General features: G+C 36.4%; 1 protein-coding gene across 2 annotated transcripts; it reads right to left on the reverse strand.

Annotated features, from left to right (window-relative positions):
* Nucleotides 1-537: 537 nt before the first annotated feature.
* LOC130222893 (peroxisomal succinyl-coenzyme A thioesterase-like) lies at nt 538-17,737 on the reverse strand. Of its 2 annotated transcripts, XM_056455485.1 has the most exons (12): nt 17,661-17,737; nt 17,442-17,494; nt 16,579-16,781; nt 16,089-16,188; nt 15,757-15,947; nt 14,817-14,980; nt 14,543-14,662; nt 14,350-14,432; nt 6,038-6,131; nt 5,864-5,944; nt 3,502-3,640; nt 538-806 (listed from the first exon to the last, which is right to left on the reverse strand). In XM_056455485.1, the coding sequence occupies exons 2-12, from the start codon at nt 17,492-17,494 to the stop codon at nt 685-687; spliced, it is 1,350 nt and encodes a 449-aa protein (XP_056311460.1). In that variant the 5' UTR covers nt 17,661-17,737; the 3' UTR covers nt 538-684. The 2 variants fall into 2 exon arrangements, with proteins under 2 accessions (XP_056311460.1, XP_056311461.1); XM_056455486.1 differs by lacking the exon at nt 3,502-3,640.
* Nucleotides 17,738-18,457: the final 720 nt, after the last annotated feature.

Here is an 18,457-nt window from a genome sequence, read left to right on the forward strand (position 1 = left end):
TGATATTATTATCTTATCAGTAAAGAAATGAGCAAACTCTTTGTATTTGCAGCTCATGCAGATCAAATATACAACAGTTAATTACATCCAAAAATACCATGACAGTCAATCATTCAGCGATTCACTATTAATACAAATAAAACATACTTTTATTACATCAAATTTATCCAAATTATTTCAAATCCTCTGGATTGCATACATATTTTTCCTGTTTAAAACACTGATTCTCATAATCATTATACTCACTTTAGAAAACAGACATTCTTTTATTCAATCAAATAAGTCCAACTAAATTACATAATAAAGTAATCACAAATTATTATTTATGCTTTTATTAAGCAGAGGTAGATTGTGGTTACAAAAGAAAAAAATTGTAGTGTATCAAAGTGATCTTATATATATATATATATATATATATATATATATATATATATATATATATATATATATATATATATATATATATATATATATGTATAATACAATAATTATTACAATCATTAATAATGCATTATGACATTTTGTAATTCATAATGCATCATGGTTACTTAAAAATGCACTTAAGATCCTCTTATGTAATGCAGAGAAAGTGAAATATAACTTCAAGCACTGGGAGCATAATCATTGCATTTAACAGCATTTTGAAATGAAGTTGGTCATATATCACAGTTTCAAATGAAGGAACTACAGTTTGGCCTTAACGTTTGAACTGTAGAGGTGCTCTTGGAAAAATGCTAAAATCTTCTCCCATGAGTCCTCTTGAGCGTATGCATGTGGTTTAGTTTGTCCACCCCACAGCATGACAACTGAAGAAACAACAAAACAACATTCAGATGTACATTCAAACAGATACATGAACATTTGAGGAGATTTAAAGAGATGCATCACTAAAATGATAGTTGACATCATTCACTCTCCCTCCACATGTTTCAAACCTGTCTGTTGTACACAACAAATTATATTTTGAGGACTGCAGTGGTGGACGAAATGCACTCTGGGAAGAGTATAAAGTCCTCCTTTTCAGTAGTGCATGAATTACAGTACAAAAGTACTTGAATTTTAATTTACTTTAGTAATTCAAGTGAAACCACATTCACATGCTGAAACCCATTAGGATCACTTTGTAAAATCAGTGAATTATTTACTAGAAACCCTCTGTACAGATCATTTGAATAAGTGAATCGTTTACTGAAGACTCACTCTGTACAGATCATTCCAGTAAGTGATTTTTTTTAATTGAAACCTCACTCTATACATATCATTTGAATCAGTGAATCATTTACTGGAGACTCAGGCCCTGTTTACACTGATACATTTTCGTTTTAATACGCGTAAGTTTTGCTCCGGTTACGCCATCTGTCCACACTACACTGGAGTTTTCGATCGCTGAAATCTGAGCTGAAGAGGCTGTTTTCATTTTAAAATGCTGTTGCTCCATATTAGTGTGCATGGGGGAAAACTGAGACATTTGAAAATGGAGGCGTGGCGGCAGACATTCGCCAATCATCAGAAATGTTGAGGCGACTTGTAGCTACATATTTATATGAACGTCATTTTCACTGTATGCATATTTATAACAAAACAGAGCCTATAACATAACAGCCTCCCTTCATTTTTATTGAAAATAAGAAACATTCCTTCTCTTTTGCTGAATATCAATAATCAATAATGGCCAATTTAAAAGCTATAAGGTACAATAAGTTTATACATTATAGGAAATAAAGGCAAGCAATGAGTCAAATGTGCAGAATCAGTGTATGTGTACATAAATTAATATACTAACTTTGCGCTCAGCAGCCGGGGAATATGTCGTTAGATATAGACAAGATGAATTACATATCACAGTTAACAAATATAGTGAGATTAGATCCAGCGGTAGGTCCTTAATGAACAGTCCGACGTGCACAGCTCTTGTCTCTGCAGTGCATGCCAAATTGTATGTGTGGTCCCGTATCGTGCGTTTCCAGCGGTATAGTGTGTACTGAGAGTTGTTCAGAAACGCTAGGTGAAACGTCAGTGTAGACGCGGATCATTTTCATTCTAAAACGCCATTTTAAAACTAAAATGTATTAGTGTAAACGGGGCCTCACTCTGTACAGATCATTTGTATCAGTAAATTATTACTAGGGACTTGGTCTGAATAGATCTTTGAATTAGTGAGTTGTTAACTCATGAATCGATGTCAGTCCAAATCACAAATTAATTGCTCAATGCAATTTGTGTGTTTTGGGACTACTGGAGGTACTGTAAATGGTAGCAAATGTTCATTTTCAGTGAACTGTCCCTTTAAATATAGCAATCCAATCCACCTTTTCCCATTGCACCATGACGCTGGGTGTGAATTATTGAAGTAACTTTCATTAAACCTAACAATCAGTAAAGTGAAGTATTACAACAGGATCATGAAAAACCTTAAAAACTCCTTTTCACACTCCTTTTACATGACATTTTCAGTCAGAACGCAATAAATTATCTGACAAAATGCATAAAGTTTTTGAAACCATCACCCTTGTCCTTTCTATGCAAAATCTTTGAAAATGGTGACATCATGGATGTATTAGCTATGTAGACATGCAGTACTTGTTGATTTTAAAGGAAAGTGCTATTAATCATACATTAATGGAGGCACACATTCAAATATTGTTTTTTTATATTGGATTTACTTCACCACTATTACATCCCACAGCACAGAGACACTTTGTCACGTGAAGCGGATGCTGACAAGGGAGGTGCGGATCCAAATGCAGGTTTATTAAGAATGGTCAGGCAAGCAACGGTCAACAAGGGCAAACAGATGTATACAGGCAAATCCAGATTCATAGTCGAAATGACAGGCGAGTGGTCAGAAGGAAGACAGCAGACAGGGATAAACAACAAAACAAAGCGAGGGTCAAAACTGGCAAGGAAAGGGAAATGCATCTTAATGTATCACAAGACTCAGCAATGAGTGTCTCAATGTGAGCCATATATATGTGTAGTGTAATCCGTCCATGAGCAGCATCAGCTGTGAGAGTCTAATCAATGCAGACTTAGAGCAGGTGTGTGTGTGTGTTGCATGACTGGATCTTGTAGTCCATATACCGCCAGGTTTGTAGTTCTATGCGATCTGTGAGTTTACCAGCGATCTGCAAGGATTAGATCGCTGGTGACTCTGACACACTTCATTTATAAAAGGCAAAATCTTAATACATACCAATCCGCTGAGCTGATATTTGTTAATGCTGATTATCCTGAAAATGTTGTTCATACGAGAAACTGTTAAAACGCAAAAACTATTCCATTTTTGGCTACCTCATTATCGTGTAAATGTAGCCTAATAGCATACTGAATATTATAACACAGCCTTATTATTCAAAAAGATCAGTTTCAGTGGAATGGAATGGAAGCTCCCCAGTCTGTAAGTGCAGCTCACAATTTAAACGTAGCAGTCATGTGAGAGAAAAAGGTGGATATGAAAAATGCAAACAGAAGGCAATAATGGAATGGATCATGTGCGCTTGCCTTTTTTCATTTCATGCAGGATGAAGTTAGTTGATCTAAAGTGAGGTGTGTATGGCGGTTCAATTAGATGACCAGCGTCAGGGTATGTGAAGACAGTCAGCAGGTGTCGGTTTCCTGCTTTCTCCATAATCATCTCAATCTGTGTGTAAATAATCATGTCATATGTGTGAACACTACAATGCTATTTAAAGGTAAATTTCCATGGTAAATGGAAAACATGGTAAACAGAACATTTTGTTTACAAACATTCATTAAAATATCTATTTTTTTTGTTTTTGTGAGTAAAAAACCATGTTAACAATGAACTTGAACAATGAAAATAGTTTGACTTTTTGCTTAAATGTCACTGAGATTAAATCTTTTAATTAGTTTTAGTGATAACATTTCTGTGGTCTGAAAGAGGAAATGATGCTGAAATATTAAAAGTTTAATCTTTTTTTTTTTGGCCAAAATTCCTACTTTCCTGCTTCCTGCTAAATTCACCAAAACATTAATTTAACCCTTCTCCTTCACTTTGTGACCACATCCCCCTTCCCTTCTCTTCACGATTACACCCCCATCTTCACTACGAGCCCCTGCCCCTCAAAAAGTCTCTGCTCCTGACCCTTATAATAGGAAAAACAAATTCTATGGAGGTCAATAGTTAAAGGTTTTTCATATTCTTCTGTATATCTAGTGGAAAAAACTCATTTGGAACAAGTCAAGTAAATTATGGAAGAATTTTCATTTGTGGGTAAATTATCCACAAAAAATTATCAGAACAGCTAAATTATCACAAAAAATGGCAAAAACAAATCCACTAGGTTTCATTCACATTTCTAATTTTTAGTTGATTTTATTAATCTAATCATGATTAAGAAGAAAATATATCACAGAAAAAATAACATTTTTACAAACAAAAAACTGCTCTATTGTCTATTGTTATTATTACTTACACGAGTTGTCTGTTTTAATCATACACAATCATAACCTTTAAGCAACATGTTCAGTTTAGGCAGTAAAAATAACAGGGTTCCCACGGTCATGACATTTTCTGGAATATGGAATTTCAGGTCTATTCCTGACTTTGAAAGTGAGGAAAATGTGTGTGTGTACATATATATATATATATATATATATATATATATATATATATATATATATATATATATGTGTGTGTGTGTGTGTGTGTGTGTGTGTGTGTGTGTGTGTGTTTGAATGTGTGAGTGTGTGTGTATATATATATATATATTATTATTATTTATTTATTTTTTTTGTCTAACTCATGGAATATCAAGGAAATCTTTTTTTCTTCCCATTAGAGATGAGGACTGGAATCAACTGAATTTTTGCATGACCAGTCATCTGGTCAATTTCAGCCGGTTTGTTCTGTTTAGTAGCGAGTGAGATGCTAATGTGTGGAGCACTTTAAAAGAGACAAGCGTAATGGCACCATTAGCCTAGTGGTTAGTGCGTCGACATATAGCACCCAAGTGCTTGTGGCCTAGCAGTTCGATTCCTGGTGCGAGGTCCTTTGCCGATCCCTCCCTGCTCTCTGCTCCCCATACTTTCCTATCTGTTAATCTCCACTGTCCTGTCAATAAAGATGAAAACCCCTAAAAAATATAAAATAAAAAATAAAAAAAACGAGCGTAACACTCATGTATGTCCGTCATTTAACAATACAGACTTCTCGCGGTTTGGTTTTCGGGTTTCGGTACGATATATATGTTCAGTTAATAAGCACTGTTAAATAAAAATAAATGTCTACTTTTCACAGCATTTGGTTGCTGCCTGGTGTTTCCCTTGACATTTACATAAAGTCGAGAAATTATCAACCTTTCTGGGCTCTTGGCTGTTCTTAATGCTTTCTCTGTGCTTTCAATCCCATATTGCATTGCGTGGCTGTTTACGCTTAACTCACATATGAATGAACTGAAAACGCTGGCTACAATGTAACGTGCCAGTGGAAACACGCCATTAAGGTGCGTTTACACCAGACATGGATGAAACGTTAAGTGCGAGTGATTTACATGTTACATCAATGCAAAGACACGATTAGACATTTATTCTCACTAATGAGGTGCGAATTTCAGTGAATTGTATGCGCGATTGACCATTTTGGGCATCTGACGAATCACAAAATACAGAAAACTTCTAGTTAACTTTAGTTAAATTTTGCTTTAAGTTTAGCATTCACAGAATCAAAAAATTCCGGAAGGATTACTCAACAAAACAGCTGCTTGTTTTTCTATTCATTCTCTGTTATGGAAACTCAGCTTTTTAGTAAGTAAAACTCAGGGAATTTGAGGAGTCATAACCCTGAAGTAAATAATTAGTATACATACATACATTTACATGCATGCATATTTATATGACTCACGTCTTGAGCAGATTCAACAGTAGCCCAATTCTGATCATCAGTACCATTCACCAACATAAGAGGACACATTATTCTCCCAACCTACAAAAAAAAATAAATAAACACAAGTGATATTTACAAGCAAAAAATAAATACAGAAAAAAATGAAAAGAAAAACATTGAAATTAGACTTACGTCTACTTTCAGAGCTGGGTCTGTGGGAATCGGCAAGAGCATGTCTCTGTGTACTAAGTGATTGTCCTCATTCACTTGTACATAACCCATAAGCCTGCAATGAGCATTAACATTGTGTGTTACTGTTTATCATTAGAACCAGTCATTTACTGAAAGTGCCTGATATGAGAGGATTTATTCACTTTTCATACACAACAGAAACATTTAATTATAACATTGCCATTACAAAAATCATAAGATGTACCATCTCTTGTTAAATTAGCAAGAAATTCTTTAATCTGTTAAATGACTTAATCTATACACACACAATAATAAATATGCTTTAGAAGTTCACTCAAATACTCAGAATACTAATTATGATTATTTTAATAATCAAAAATATTACTATTTATTTATTTTTGTTAGAAATGCCTCTATTGTGATATTTTAAAAGATCGTAATTTTGTTTTGTAGCTCTGCTAAAGTGGTTTACATCCATTTATTGTTAAAAAAAAAAAAATTCTTATAGACTTTGTGACATCACCTAATTTCTCAAAGTGTCTCAAATGATTCAGTCTATTTAAACCCCTTCATTTGGAAAAGTACACTCTTCTCTGATTGGTCAGATGGCCCAATCTATTCCGATTGGTTTTATGCTGACAGCACATTGAAAGTCAAATGTCCAATACTATCCTAAAGGTACAATTGGTGATGGACTTCAGAAACAATTTGTTGTGCTGTTTGAAAGCCTCTTAGCATTCCAGTAGTAATAATTAAAGTAAATGATTTAAATGGATTATTGTGTACTTTATATTCTGGGTAACGCATAGGACTAAAAAAATTTAAGGATAAAATTTTCAAGCCCTGATTGTCTGTCAACTAGTGTAGATTTGTATATCCGTGTACCCTGTTCACGCAGACAGATATGTCATTTGTGCATTCATGTGCAGTGTGCCGACCTGACAGACAGAGTGACTGGTAGGCCTGTCATAATAATCAATATATCAGCTTATCACATGACCTCAATCATTTTTGGTGATGCAATTATATATTGCCCATACATAAAAAAAAACAATTCTAGTAACATTTTAGCTGCAACCTCTTTATCGCTATTGGAGGTGTCAGTGTCAGTATGGTTGAAAAACACTCTAGTATTTACTATAAATGACTATAAAAGTACATTTTCATGTGGGTGCCTGACAACTGAAAATAGATCTGTTTTATTATTTATTTAGGATATGTGTTTTCACATTGCGATCTCAATGCCTAATTATTAAATTGTTAAAATTGGTTATAATTAAATAAAATATTGTTAAGAATAAAATATTATGAGTTCTTTGGAAGAGTTTACTTGCATTGTGATGATTTTATATTGTCATTCTGTCATTATATAATGACTGGCATAAAATGGTCTTAAAAGGACAATAATATCGTTTATCGTAACATATTTTAGTGCTATATATCGTACAACAAAAAATAGATATCATGACAGTCCTATCCCTTTTTCTGAAAGACCAACGTGGCCTTTAATCCATAAGAGAAAAGATTGTCTTTGAAAGGGCTTCTGCCCCCAAAAAACATTGGAGTTGCTTTTGCATGCTGGAGGCAACTATGCAGTTTAAACTGAAGAATGTTTGGACCTGGGGTGCCCAAACTTTTTCTTATGAAGGGCCAAAAACCAAACTTGATTGAGGGAGGTTGGGCAGAAGGTAAATATACCAAACTATTACATTAAAGCTGCCATGGTAATTTCCTAGTTTATTAATATTGAAAAATTAATAGAAAAAATTACTTCTTGTTTTTTTTTTACATTTTATAATGAACTTCTCACAATAAAAACATAAACAAAGACAATGATATTGAAACACATTGATTATTGCACAATGATGTTCAATGCTAAATACATGAGTCAAGCTGAACCCGCCTTTGCCTTGAATTGCTCATCGATTTCTTGTGTATGTTATTCTATCTTCGAGTGACAGTATTTACATTTTTAAAAATTAGATTTATGCACAACATTTAATTAAAACATTTAATTTCAGATGACTTTTTGCAGCTCAACAATTAAACAAGCAAACCCAAAAACAAAAGGTTACGTTAAATTCGAAATGACGATCTCTGTTGAATGGGCAGCACAGTGGCTTAGTGGTTAACTCTGTGACTTCACAGCAAGAAGGTCGCTGGTTCGAGTCCCTGCTGGGCCAGTTGGCATTTCTGTGTGGAGTTTGCTTTGGGCATCTTTAGTTTAGACCGAGGGATTACACCAAAATTTCTTTTAGACAGGTATAATTGTTTTAAAACTATTTGTGTAGATCATGTTCTTTTTACATTTTTTGTAACTTTTTTTTTTACATTTTATATGCACAGACCTGTTTTTCAGTCACCGATAAACTGCCGGCAAAAGATTGATATGACTATTTTATAAATAATTATTATTTTATAAGCTATACAATACATTTTAACTTTTATTGGGCTCCTTTTTCACCCCTTTTACAAGATGTAAGATAAGTCTTTGGTGTCTCCATAAATTGTCTGTAAAGTTTCAGCTCAAAATACCCATCAGATCATTTTTTTACCCTCCTGAATTTGTGAATTTTGGTGTTAGAGGACATTGTATTTTTTGTTGCGTGTACCTTTAAATGCAAACGAGCTGGTTCCACTTCAGTGGGAACTCTGACATCTGGAAAGACACTTTGGGAGTGCACTATACGACCCATCACTCTGAAGAGAAAGAAAATGGGCCAATGAAATGCCACCTCTGGCTGAACCTGACAGATATGCGTGATGTTGACAAAGCTCTCTTTCTTAACTTTTCCCATATCCAAGGCCGGCCTATTATCAGTGGGCTCTGAAAACTGCTCTCCCTGCTGATCCACTTCAGCTGCTCCTCGCCGAGGGTGTCCACCTGCGGCCACAAGACCTGATCCACTTCCGCAGCCTGCTCTACTGGCCAAGCGGCAGCATCGAGCACCCTGCAGGATGGAGATGGCCCTGTCTGGGCCACCTGGAGAAGAGGGGACCTGCTCTTTCTTTGGTGGAGGGCCGAGGATCACAGTCGAGAACATCACCAACTTTAACATCACCACTGCTGGCCTCTGGGCCAAATTTTCAATAAAAGAGCAGTTTACTCTCTCTCCGGGTGCAAGAGGATTGCCTTCTTTCTCTCACTCTTCCAGCCTGATCAGGGAGTCCAAGAAGGTAGTTGAGACATGCTCTTATTTTCAGCTCTTCCTCTGTACGCTCTGCCTCCCAGGGTGAGCACTCCCCTCCTAAGCTGCCCCTCTGCTGGCACGTCAGTGTTTGCTCCGATGATGCCATTAGCGTGAGCTCTGCCAGCCTGGTTAGCGCTGCCCAGCCCATTGCAGTGGCTTATGCAGATGATCAGACTCTGTTATGCGATTGTTCAGTTCAAGGTCGAGCATGGCAGTACAAAGTCCTTATTTGGCTTGCGGGCATACTCAATTATCTCAACAATTGGCTTATTTTAGCTTTGTTCTGGGATCAATTCATTATGCACAGGGACAGGGTGCTCCGGCACCTCGACCAGTTAGGGTTTCGAGTCATCCGAGAGAAGAGCAAGCTCTCCTCTGTGCAAAGCATTTCCTATCTCGGGATGGAGCTGGACCTGATCACTATGAAGGCGCACCTTACAAAAGAGCGTGCCAGGCTGGTGCTGTCCTGTATGAATATCCTTGACAGAAACACAGTGGTCCCACTGAAATCTGAAGTTTCCCAATGTACTGTCGTATTTAAAAATCCTAAGACAACATTTAGCTAGGTAAAAGCACATTTACGACCCCCAATTTAATTTTTTTTCAAAATTATTCCCATATAACGGTAATTTAAGGGCCTAGGGGACGTTGGAACGTTGCATGCTTGGTGATATTGTTTTTAATTCACTCTCCAAAAGTGTCTTTCCAGACACATGTTGGAGTTACCACTGAAGGGGAACGTCTCCGTTACTAATGTAACCCTCGTTCCTTAAAGAGGGAACGGAGATGTGTGTCTCCGATGCCACAGCAGCTGAGTCTCAAGCTGATAGCTGAGTATTCGACTCTTCAGTGGCAAAAAGCTAATGCTCGCTCCGCGTGCGCCGGTTAACTTATGATTAATCGCCAGCTCCCATAGGCTCCCATCATACTCCCAATGTGTCTTTCCAGACACACGTCTCTGTTCCTACAGAGTTTTGTTAGTAACAGAGACGTTTCTTCCTGCTCACCTTTCCCACAAGCATGTCTGTTTCTCCTGCTGCTTCATGTCAGATAAACAGCAGTCAGTGACAGAAAGACGCAAATAAAGCAGATATTCCATTTGAGTCAAAATACCAAGTAAGGTTATTTGATGTATTTCTTGTGGAATTTAATAAAGCATTTCGATGGGTCACACACAAATGTCATTGCATTTGCAAGTTTTCAGTACACACACGCACATGCACACACGTTTAACTTTGCACTGTTTTGCACATCTACTTGTAGCAAATGTGACATCATAGAGTTTAATATCCACTGCTGTATGGATATCCATTATGCTACTGTACAAAATAAACCAGATTTAATGTCCACAAACCGGGACTCCTGTTAAGTGTTTGAAGCATCCTCCTTGTTTATAGTTATTCTGATGCAGCTGTGGTGATGAGGCATTAGATCTGCGTGTTGCATCAGATTTATTTTTGAACTCAGAATAATACCCAATCACACGTTTCTTTTTATGAGCGCAATGCAATACACTTTGTCCACAAGTGAATAAGTTGAATTAGAATTATTGTTTTTCTCTACACAATAAATGCTTATATGAAGATGACATTGACAACAATAATCAACAAATGTATCAAAATGGCTGAAACCAGACATCATTTGCAAGCGATGAGTTTAGGATCTATTCTTTCAGGAGACAATAACATTTCCTTGTTGTGCACTTTGATCTTGAAAACTTCTCATATTCATGAACAGCTACATAAACACTGGTACAATTCATAAAGACATTTGGCTTCGTTCCTGCTTTCAGTGGTTGCCACAGTGGAATGACATGCTAAATACATATGTTTTATGGTGGACGCACATCCTGCAACAACCCAGTCCTGACACTGGGTGATGATACACGGGTAACTTTAAGAGCAATGTTGCCCGTCAATGAGCAACCAGGTAAGACACAGGGCAACTATTTGGCTCAGCAAAATGTATTGTTACTATCTGAAAGCAAGAGTGGATACCCATTTATTGTAGCAAAAGCAAAGCAAAATAATGCTTAGCAAATAATAATAACAATAATAATTATAATGTTAATATAATTAATGCATGACAAAAAAGCACAAAACAAACACACCAAAACTTTAAATTGTTTAATTCAATAATGTATGTAAATTGCATGTCATTTAAGGTCACATAATGAGATTCAAATGTACCTTGAAATATTGTATGATTGTACTTAATTGAGTGTCAACAATAAACATAAAATAAAAAAAGCTTAATTCACTTTAAAATTGGACAACTGTTGGCATTATATGCATTAAATTAGCTAAAAAAAAGTGCTTTTTGTTGACACAGGACAACTAACTGGAATAATAAGCTATGAGTTCAAGTTCTCTTTTCTAGCTCCCCTGCTGCTGAGCAATCAACATGTGGCCCGTTTCCACCCAGCGGTACGGTGTGGGTCACCTTTATCAGGCTTGCGTTTCCACTGCCAAAAGGGTAGGCGTGGTGTACGACAAAGCTTTAGTTAACATCATTCTCGCTCGAGGAAATGTATGGCTCGAGCGAGGAAAAAAAGCTGCACACAATACTTGTGTATAAATGTTTATTACTAACCTTTCTATGAACATGATTTGATTATAACTGCAGATCAATGATGTGCAAAATAGCCTACAGTAATGTCTGCAATTATATAAAATAAAAAATGCAACATGTCTCCGATATGTTATCAATTACAGAAAAACTACAAACAACATACATTTAGTCCTTATTTGGGTTCAAAATCAACACGCAACATATAGCCCACACTCAAGTGGTGCTATACCTCTTATCTGTATCTTTAATTTTCACCAGCACATGTAACCCCTTGTTAGGAAGTAATTCCGACATTCCGAGCTTATAATAGTCCAAAAGGTGATGATAATAGTTAAACATGGCAGTTTGTTCATGTTTTAGGTTTCTGAAAGAATCATTCGTTCATTTGTTTTTTTTGTGCTTGACTTTCGCATTTGTCAATTTCTAAAAGGATATTAGAAGCACTTCAATATTGCTGTGCACGTTATTATCATCTGCTCAAGAAGTTTGTTATTACAAATATAGACGCGCAGCAAGGGCACGTAAGCTCTTTTGAGAAAGTGAAACCCTTCGCGCTTTTATGCGGCCTCATAAAACAACAACAGGACATGGCAGATTTTGTTTTTCTTGGCTTTGTGGCTGTTCATCAAGACAACGACAAGGTTTGTTTGAGCACGGGTCGACCATGGTTTTTTATTATATGTTTATAGTATTATGACATAAGATCTCGGCTTTGTATTTAAAAATGGCGCTTCTTTATTTTTCATACTCCTGGCTTGTGTACGCACTAGTGAGGTTCTCTGTAACACTATAGACCAATTACCATGTTTGTAAACATTCAGGATGCGTGCACAGAGAGGTGGCAGAAGGGAACCGGGAGCGCTAGCATTTACAGCGAGGGAATGACATCCGATGCGGTACAGAGTTTGTTGTTGTCTTAGAAATAGGATATATTGATTACACATTATATATATTATTTCCATAATGCTTTCAGCATATTATAACAGCTTGTCACCCAGTGATCAGCACAGTGATTCGGCAAAATAAATGTTAAAGTGAGCGGCGGTTATCTGACAGGTCCATTTGCGATAGCACGCTCCCAATGGATATTGGATAAGACGAAATGACCAAGCATCCAGCCCCAAATATACAATCTCATTGAAGCTCCAAGTGATTTTACAAGAGAGAAGTTAAAGATTACAAGTCTTTGGGTGCCAAGAATGTTGTTCTGTGTGGTCATGTGCAAGAAATAATGCTCCATGATGACCAGATTCAACAATATTTAGAGCTAAAAACCGAGGTTCTGCCTAGCCAAAGACAAGGAAAGAAGACGGAGCTGTACAAGGCCTGAGTAATTAATCACCAACACGCAAAACGACTGCATTCTGACATAGAACTGCACCTGTACGGCAGGGTATGTGAACTTACACACAGAGGTAAAGTTGGTTTTATATTCGCACATTCGGACTTTCTCCTTAATAATATAATTTCATAAAAGTATTATGTGCAAACTCTAAATAGCTAAACCATATTAGCAGCCAATGACTATCAAAGTTAACATTGTTCACAGTCAAATAAACAGTGTTAATGTTGTTTTAAAGTCACACTTGCAGGTTATTTCAGACCGAATATTCAAAGTGCCGTGGTAAACAATATAGGGAGTGTGTCACAAGTTGTCACTGAATGAATGTGTGAATATAAAACCAACTTTCCAGCATTTCTAGCTAGGTCATCACTTCATTCAGCTCCCTTATTGCCAAAGACGAATTTGGCATCCTTCCGCACAACACAACATCTTTACTATTGCAGCCTATCTTTTTTTTGCAACAGGGGACCCGTGTGACCTCATGTGTGACATAGGTTGGTAATTGGTCTATAGCAGGGGTGTCCAAACTCGGTCCTGGAGGGCCGGTATCCTGCAGATTTTAGCTCCAACTTGCCTCAACACACCTGCACGGATGTTTCTAGAAAGCCTAGTAAGTGCTTGATTAGCTAGCCTAGGTGTGTCTGATTGGGGTTGGAACTAAACTTTGCAGGACACCGGCCCTCCAGGACCGAGCTTGGACATGCCTGGTCTATAGCATTCAGCTGTGTGTCTAGCTCCTCCTTTTTGGCACCCTTTTGTCATGCTAGGTACCCTTTGTAAAGGGTACCCAAAAAGTGGTAAGGTACAGTTTGCTTTTTGGTACCTTTTGACAGCGTAAATGGCCATAAAAGTGTACCGACCCGTACCGCTCAGCTGAAACAGGCCAATATTGTTTGTTTTTTTTTTCGCTGCTAGAATTCTGATTTGAGGATGTCAAAAACTTGCAGACGACTGCTATAACAAATCCAGATACAGTTTTGTTGCCCATTCTCAATGGGAAAGCAGCCAACAACATCACTCAGCAACATTGCTCTTAAAGTTTTTCCATATATAAGTAACTTGATTGGGCATTGACTTGTGAAACATTTGAAAGGCTGACCTTTGCAACCTCTTTTACAATATAAGGATGTATGGAACACAACGAGCATTACTCTTTATATGTGAAACGCAGTCATATTGTAAATAAATGTTTAACATCCACTTACCTTGTCATGTCCTTGAAGACTTCAAAGAGGCATTTATCAACAGGAACCACATGACTTCCACTGATACACACACAGCACTGGGGCTACAAGCAAAACTACGTTTTAAAAAAAAGTTCAATTACATTCAACACTAAAAAGCTTCATTTGTAATGTAGACACTGTACATATGTAACGTTTATGTAACAAAGTAAACCTTGATGACTGTGGAGTAGGCAGTCATACTGAATGTGATGGCACTTCCAAAACACAACCCAAGCATTGCCATCTTGTCCTTCTGTACTAACGGATGATTTTGCAAGATCTGGTATGCTTTCTACAGGAACACATACATACATACAAATAAAAGGAAATATCTGGAAAAATGGGAAACACACTATGCATGGGTAATGAAATTACAATACAAAAGCTGATAACAGCTGAATCCAAGGATGCCATGTTCATACTAAGAGACAAAATGCAAAATTTACCTCAAAGTATGTATTATCAACATCAGTCATTTTCAGCTTTCCTGGAGCTGTGTATTCAAGTGCCATACATGCAAAACCATGAGATGCAAGCAGAGCAGAACGATATTCAATCAATCCACCACCTCCTCCCCATAGGTCCAGCACACCTGGATATGGCCCAGGGCCTAAAAAAAAGAAAGACAGCAGATTATTTACAAACTATTTTATTAAATTAAAGTTGTGGTGTAATTGAAGTTTTTACATATGTTTTCTTCCCAACTTTGATGGTTAAAAATTGGAAAAGAACCTACAATATCTTAAAGGTCATTGCTTAGTCATAAGCAAGTTATACTAAGAGTTTAAAAAAAGCAGTTTTAAAGCATTTGTTATGGCTCACATATTTTGAAGCACAATATAAAAATCTTAAATTAACACTGAATGAAATAAACACTGATCAAAATTACAGACACTTTCAGATCCTTCCAGTTACTAGTGTTATTCTTTATTTGGTGATAATTTTTTATTTACCTGACCGTTTAACTTTTTGACTATACTTTGTGTACTACAAATAAGCTTCAAATTTTAAAATGGTGAAATCTATAAACAAATAAATAAAGTATAAAAACAAATAATATAAAAAATACATTAAAACAGTAAAGTTAAGAGCTTGGTGTACTCTCCAAGTCACAGTTTAACATGCAATAACTTGCTATATTGAATCAATCCTCTTGATTTCTTAAAAAAACCCACACCCCTTATTTCAGTTGACAGCTCTGTCATTTAAGTGTCACAAAAGAAAAAAAAAGTCTGGGTTTTGGCACCTCACCCAACCAAATTTACTCCCTCAGTTTTGCCTTTCTTGACTATTACCAAACAAACAAATAAATAAATCTTATACTTAAAAGAGGTTTATTTAAATTTATATGTGAATTTATATATTAATGCATGAATTGTATTTTACCTGGGGGAAGAAACAAAGTTCCTTGAACTCCGTTTTCCCTTATGTTCACCCTCTGTACACCTGGTGCCATGTACCAGCGCTCTGTGACAGTCGTGGCCAACGCAGAAGTCTCACTGAATCCTTGAGAGAGATGCCCAATGTAGACTGATATGTTAACTACCATCGGTGTGAGTACATTCATCTTGCGCAACCTTGAATAAAAAGAGACGAAGAGAAAAAAGTGTAGGAATAAATAAAAATAATGACTTTGGCCTTACTTTTTGTGAAAAAAGTTTATTTAAATTTTGTAAAACAGACTACAATAAATCCATCATCATTCTACAGTAACTTACCTGAGTGCAGATCGACTTCCTGGTACAGGCCTCAGGCTCCACAGCAAACCCATCTGCTCTGTGCCTTCATACGTGCCTCCCAAACTTTCATCTTTTGCCACTATTTCAACAGGACACATTTAGTCATAAGGTCATACATGGATTTTAAACCATTGTTTTAGTTTATTAATGTTCAATTCTTAATTTTAATAGATAGATTTGTGCATTGTACATTAGTTCCCAGCTGGAACATTCAGCTAAAATGTATTTAATTTTATCTTTAGTTTGTCAAAGCAAGTTATTTATCATCATCTCCTGTGCTGAATATGAGCCAGACCTGTACCAACTCTACAAAATGAGCCATTTTATACAAGCTATCAATGGAGACAATATGAGATAGACATATAATCAGAATTTATGTCTGTTGAAGTTTACAGTATGCTAGAGATGTCTACGGTGTTAATATTTTAAAGACTCCTCAGACTCCTCCTCATCAGACTGTCATACACACCTGTTACTGTTCCATGTTCATCACTGATATAGTGTCCAAAAGCCTCCCAGAAGTCTTTATCTTCAGACTGATGTAGAGAGTGTAGCGTTACCTCTTGATTTGGCAGTAAATTCCTTATGATGACCTGAAACTTCTCGTCCATCATTCCTCGACAGGGCTGAACAGTTAACAGAGGACATCTCCTACTCTCAGTGCTCACAGTCCTAGAGACAAACAAATGACAGACAGCAACACGTATGTCTTGTTTTCCCTATTATATACTGTACTGTACAATGGAGTGGCAGATATGTATAATATTATGACTTAAACTAAGTTTAAAACCAAAAAAATTAAATGAACCCCTAAAATAAAAATGATTTAAAATGCAGAAACATAAAGCAAGGGATTTGTGTCTGAATCATCGATTCACATAACAAATGATTCAATGAAAATTTCCAACTCACATTGGACATCGCAGGAGCACGCCAACATGGATGTCAAGATTTTCATTGAATAATGGTTTTGTTTCAACAATTTTGGTTTGTTTCACTAACCTTAATATGGCTTCAGAAGTCATATGTAGGCAAGACGAGCTACTTTTATGAAACATCTTTGGCTGTGCTTATGCATCCTTTTTAAAGCTGACACACTAACGACTATTCAGTGGCTGTTACACATTACTGTCTATTCATCATTGTTGTGGAGTGGAAAGGCAAAATTCATTAGCTTTCCATCAAACTGTCAGAATCTTTATTGTTAACGGTCATCAAATAAATAAATAAACAATTAAATGACAAAAAAGAAATGTATGATTCTGTAAAAGAAAAAAAAAACAATTTTGTTTACTTTTTGTAAGAAACATAAAAGAAATATCTGTACGTTACCTAATTGGTGCTAACATGATGAAACGTCCAATAACAGTAGACCAGCGCTTCATCTGTGATAATAAATTGATTACAGTAAATCATATAACTTCTCCAAATCTTTACAGCACAGCGTGTAGAAAAAGGAAAGAAAACCCATCAACATTTTAGACCCAGATGGAAGGAATGTTAAAAACTGCGAAATGTATCAACCCTAAGTCCAAATTATTGAAATGTTACCTTAAGGAAATTACTGTTAATTGTACCAAAAACATATATGATCTTCCACTAACGTCGCCTGCAGTAATGAATGAAGGTCTGCAGTTGAGCAAGGGCTACTGCTGATAACGAAACATTACAGTTACCTTTGACACAAATGTTCATGTCCTAACAGCAGCAAAGGCATTTTTTAACTCTTTCTGGAGTCAGGGCATACATGTTAATCTAAATTCTTTCTATTCCGATAAACTTTAAAATCATAGTTTAGTGTATTGTTTTGTTGGGGAGACAGATAACTGCAAAACAAGCTCACCACCATCACAAAAAACTTAACATTAGATTGCAATTAATAGGGACATTATTAAATGACAACATATTAAATGACATCAAGTTTTGTACCAAATCGCCACACAAATCGCACTCCCCACGTGCACACTCGAATACCAAAATTATTTCCTGTCCCTTTCACCTGGCCTTTGAAACAATTTGGGGGTGCTCGCAGACCTGTGGAGCAGACTACCCGGCAGATCTGCGACCCAAGCACCCCTGTTGTTTCCAATTCATCCAGTAGGGGGATGAAAATAGATGGCGAAATAACATCATTCAGGTCTTCTTTTTCTCTTGCTTTCATTTCTCATTCTAATGGAAGGAGCGATTAGTTTGTGAACGAATTCCTGTTATGAACGACTCGTTCCCTTAGCCGACAGTAATACTAGTCTCTAGCACTGCAGCATCTTGTCATATTTCATTTACATAGTTTGCTGATTTTATTCAACCAAACTAGCATAAGTCATGTTTTTAGTGTAAGTTAGTGCTAC

The sequence above is a fragment of the Danio aesculapii genome, chromosome 4 (genome assembly GCF_903798145.1).
Source record: "Danio aesculapii chromosome 4, fDanAes4.1, whole genome shotgun sequence".
Taxonomy (NCBI): domain Eukaryota; kingdom Metazoa; phylum Chordata; class Actinopteri; order Cypriniformes; family Danionidae; genus Danio; species Danio aesculapii.

Bases quoted from the DNA above. Each gene is read 5' to 3' on its own strand.
- LOC130222893 (XM_056455485.1), bottom strand. From the start codon at position 17,494: ATGAAGCGCTGGTCTACTGTTATTGGACGTTTCATCATGTTAGCACCA. The intron at 14,981-15,756 runs GTAAAATACAAT...TCTTTTTTTTAG, and splicing joins AACTTTGTTTCTTCCCCCAG to GCCCTGGGCCATATCCAGGT. The intron at 14,433-14,542 runs GTTTACTTTGTT...TTTTGCTTGTAG, and splicing joins CCTACTCCACAGTCATCAAG to CCCCAGTGCTGTGTGTGTAT.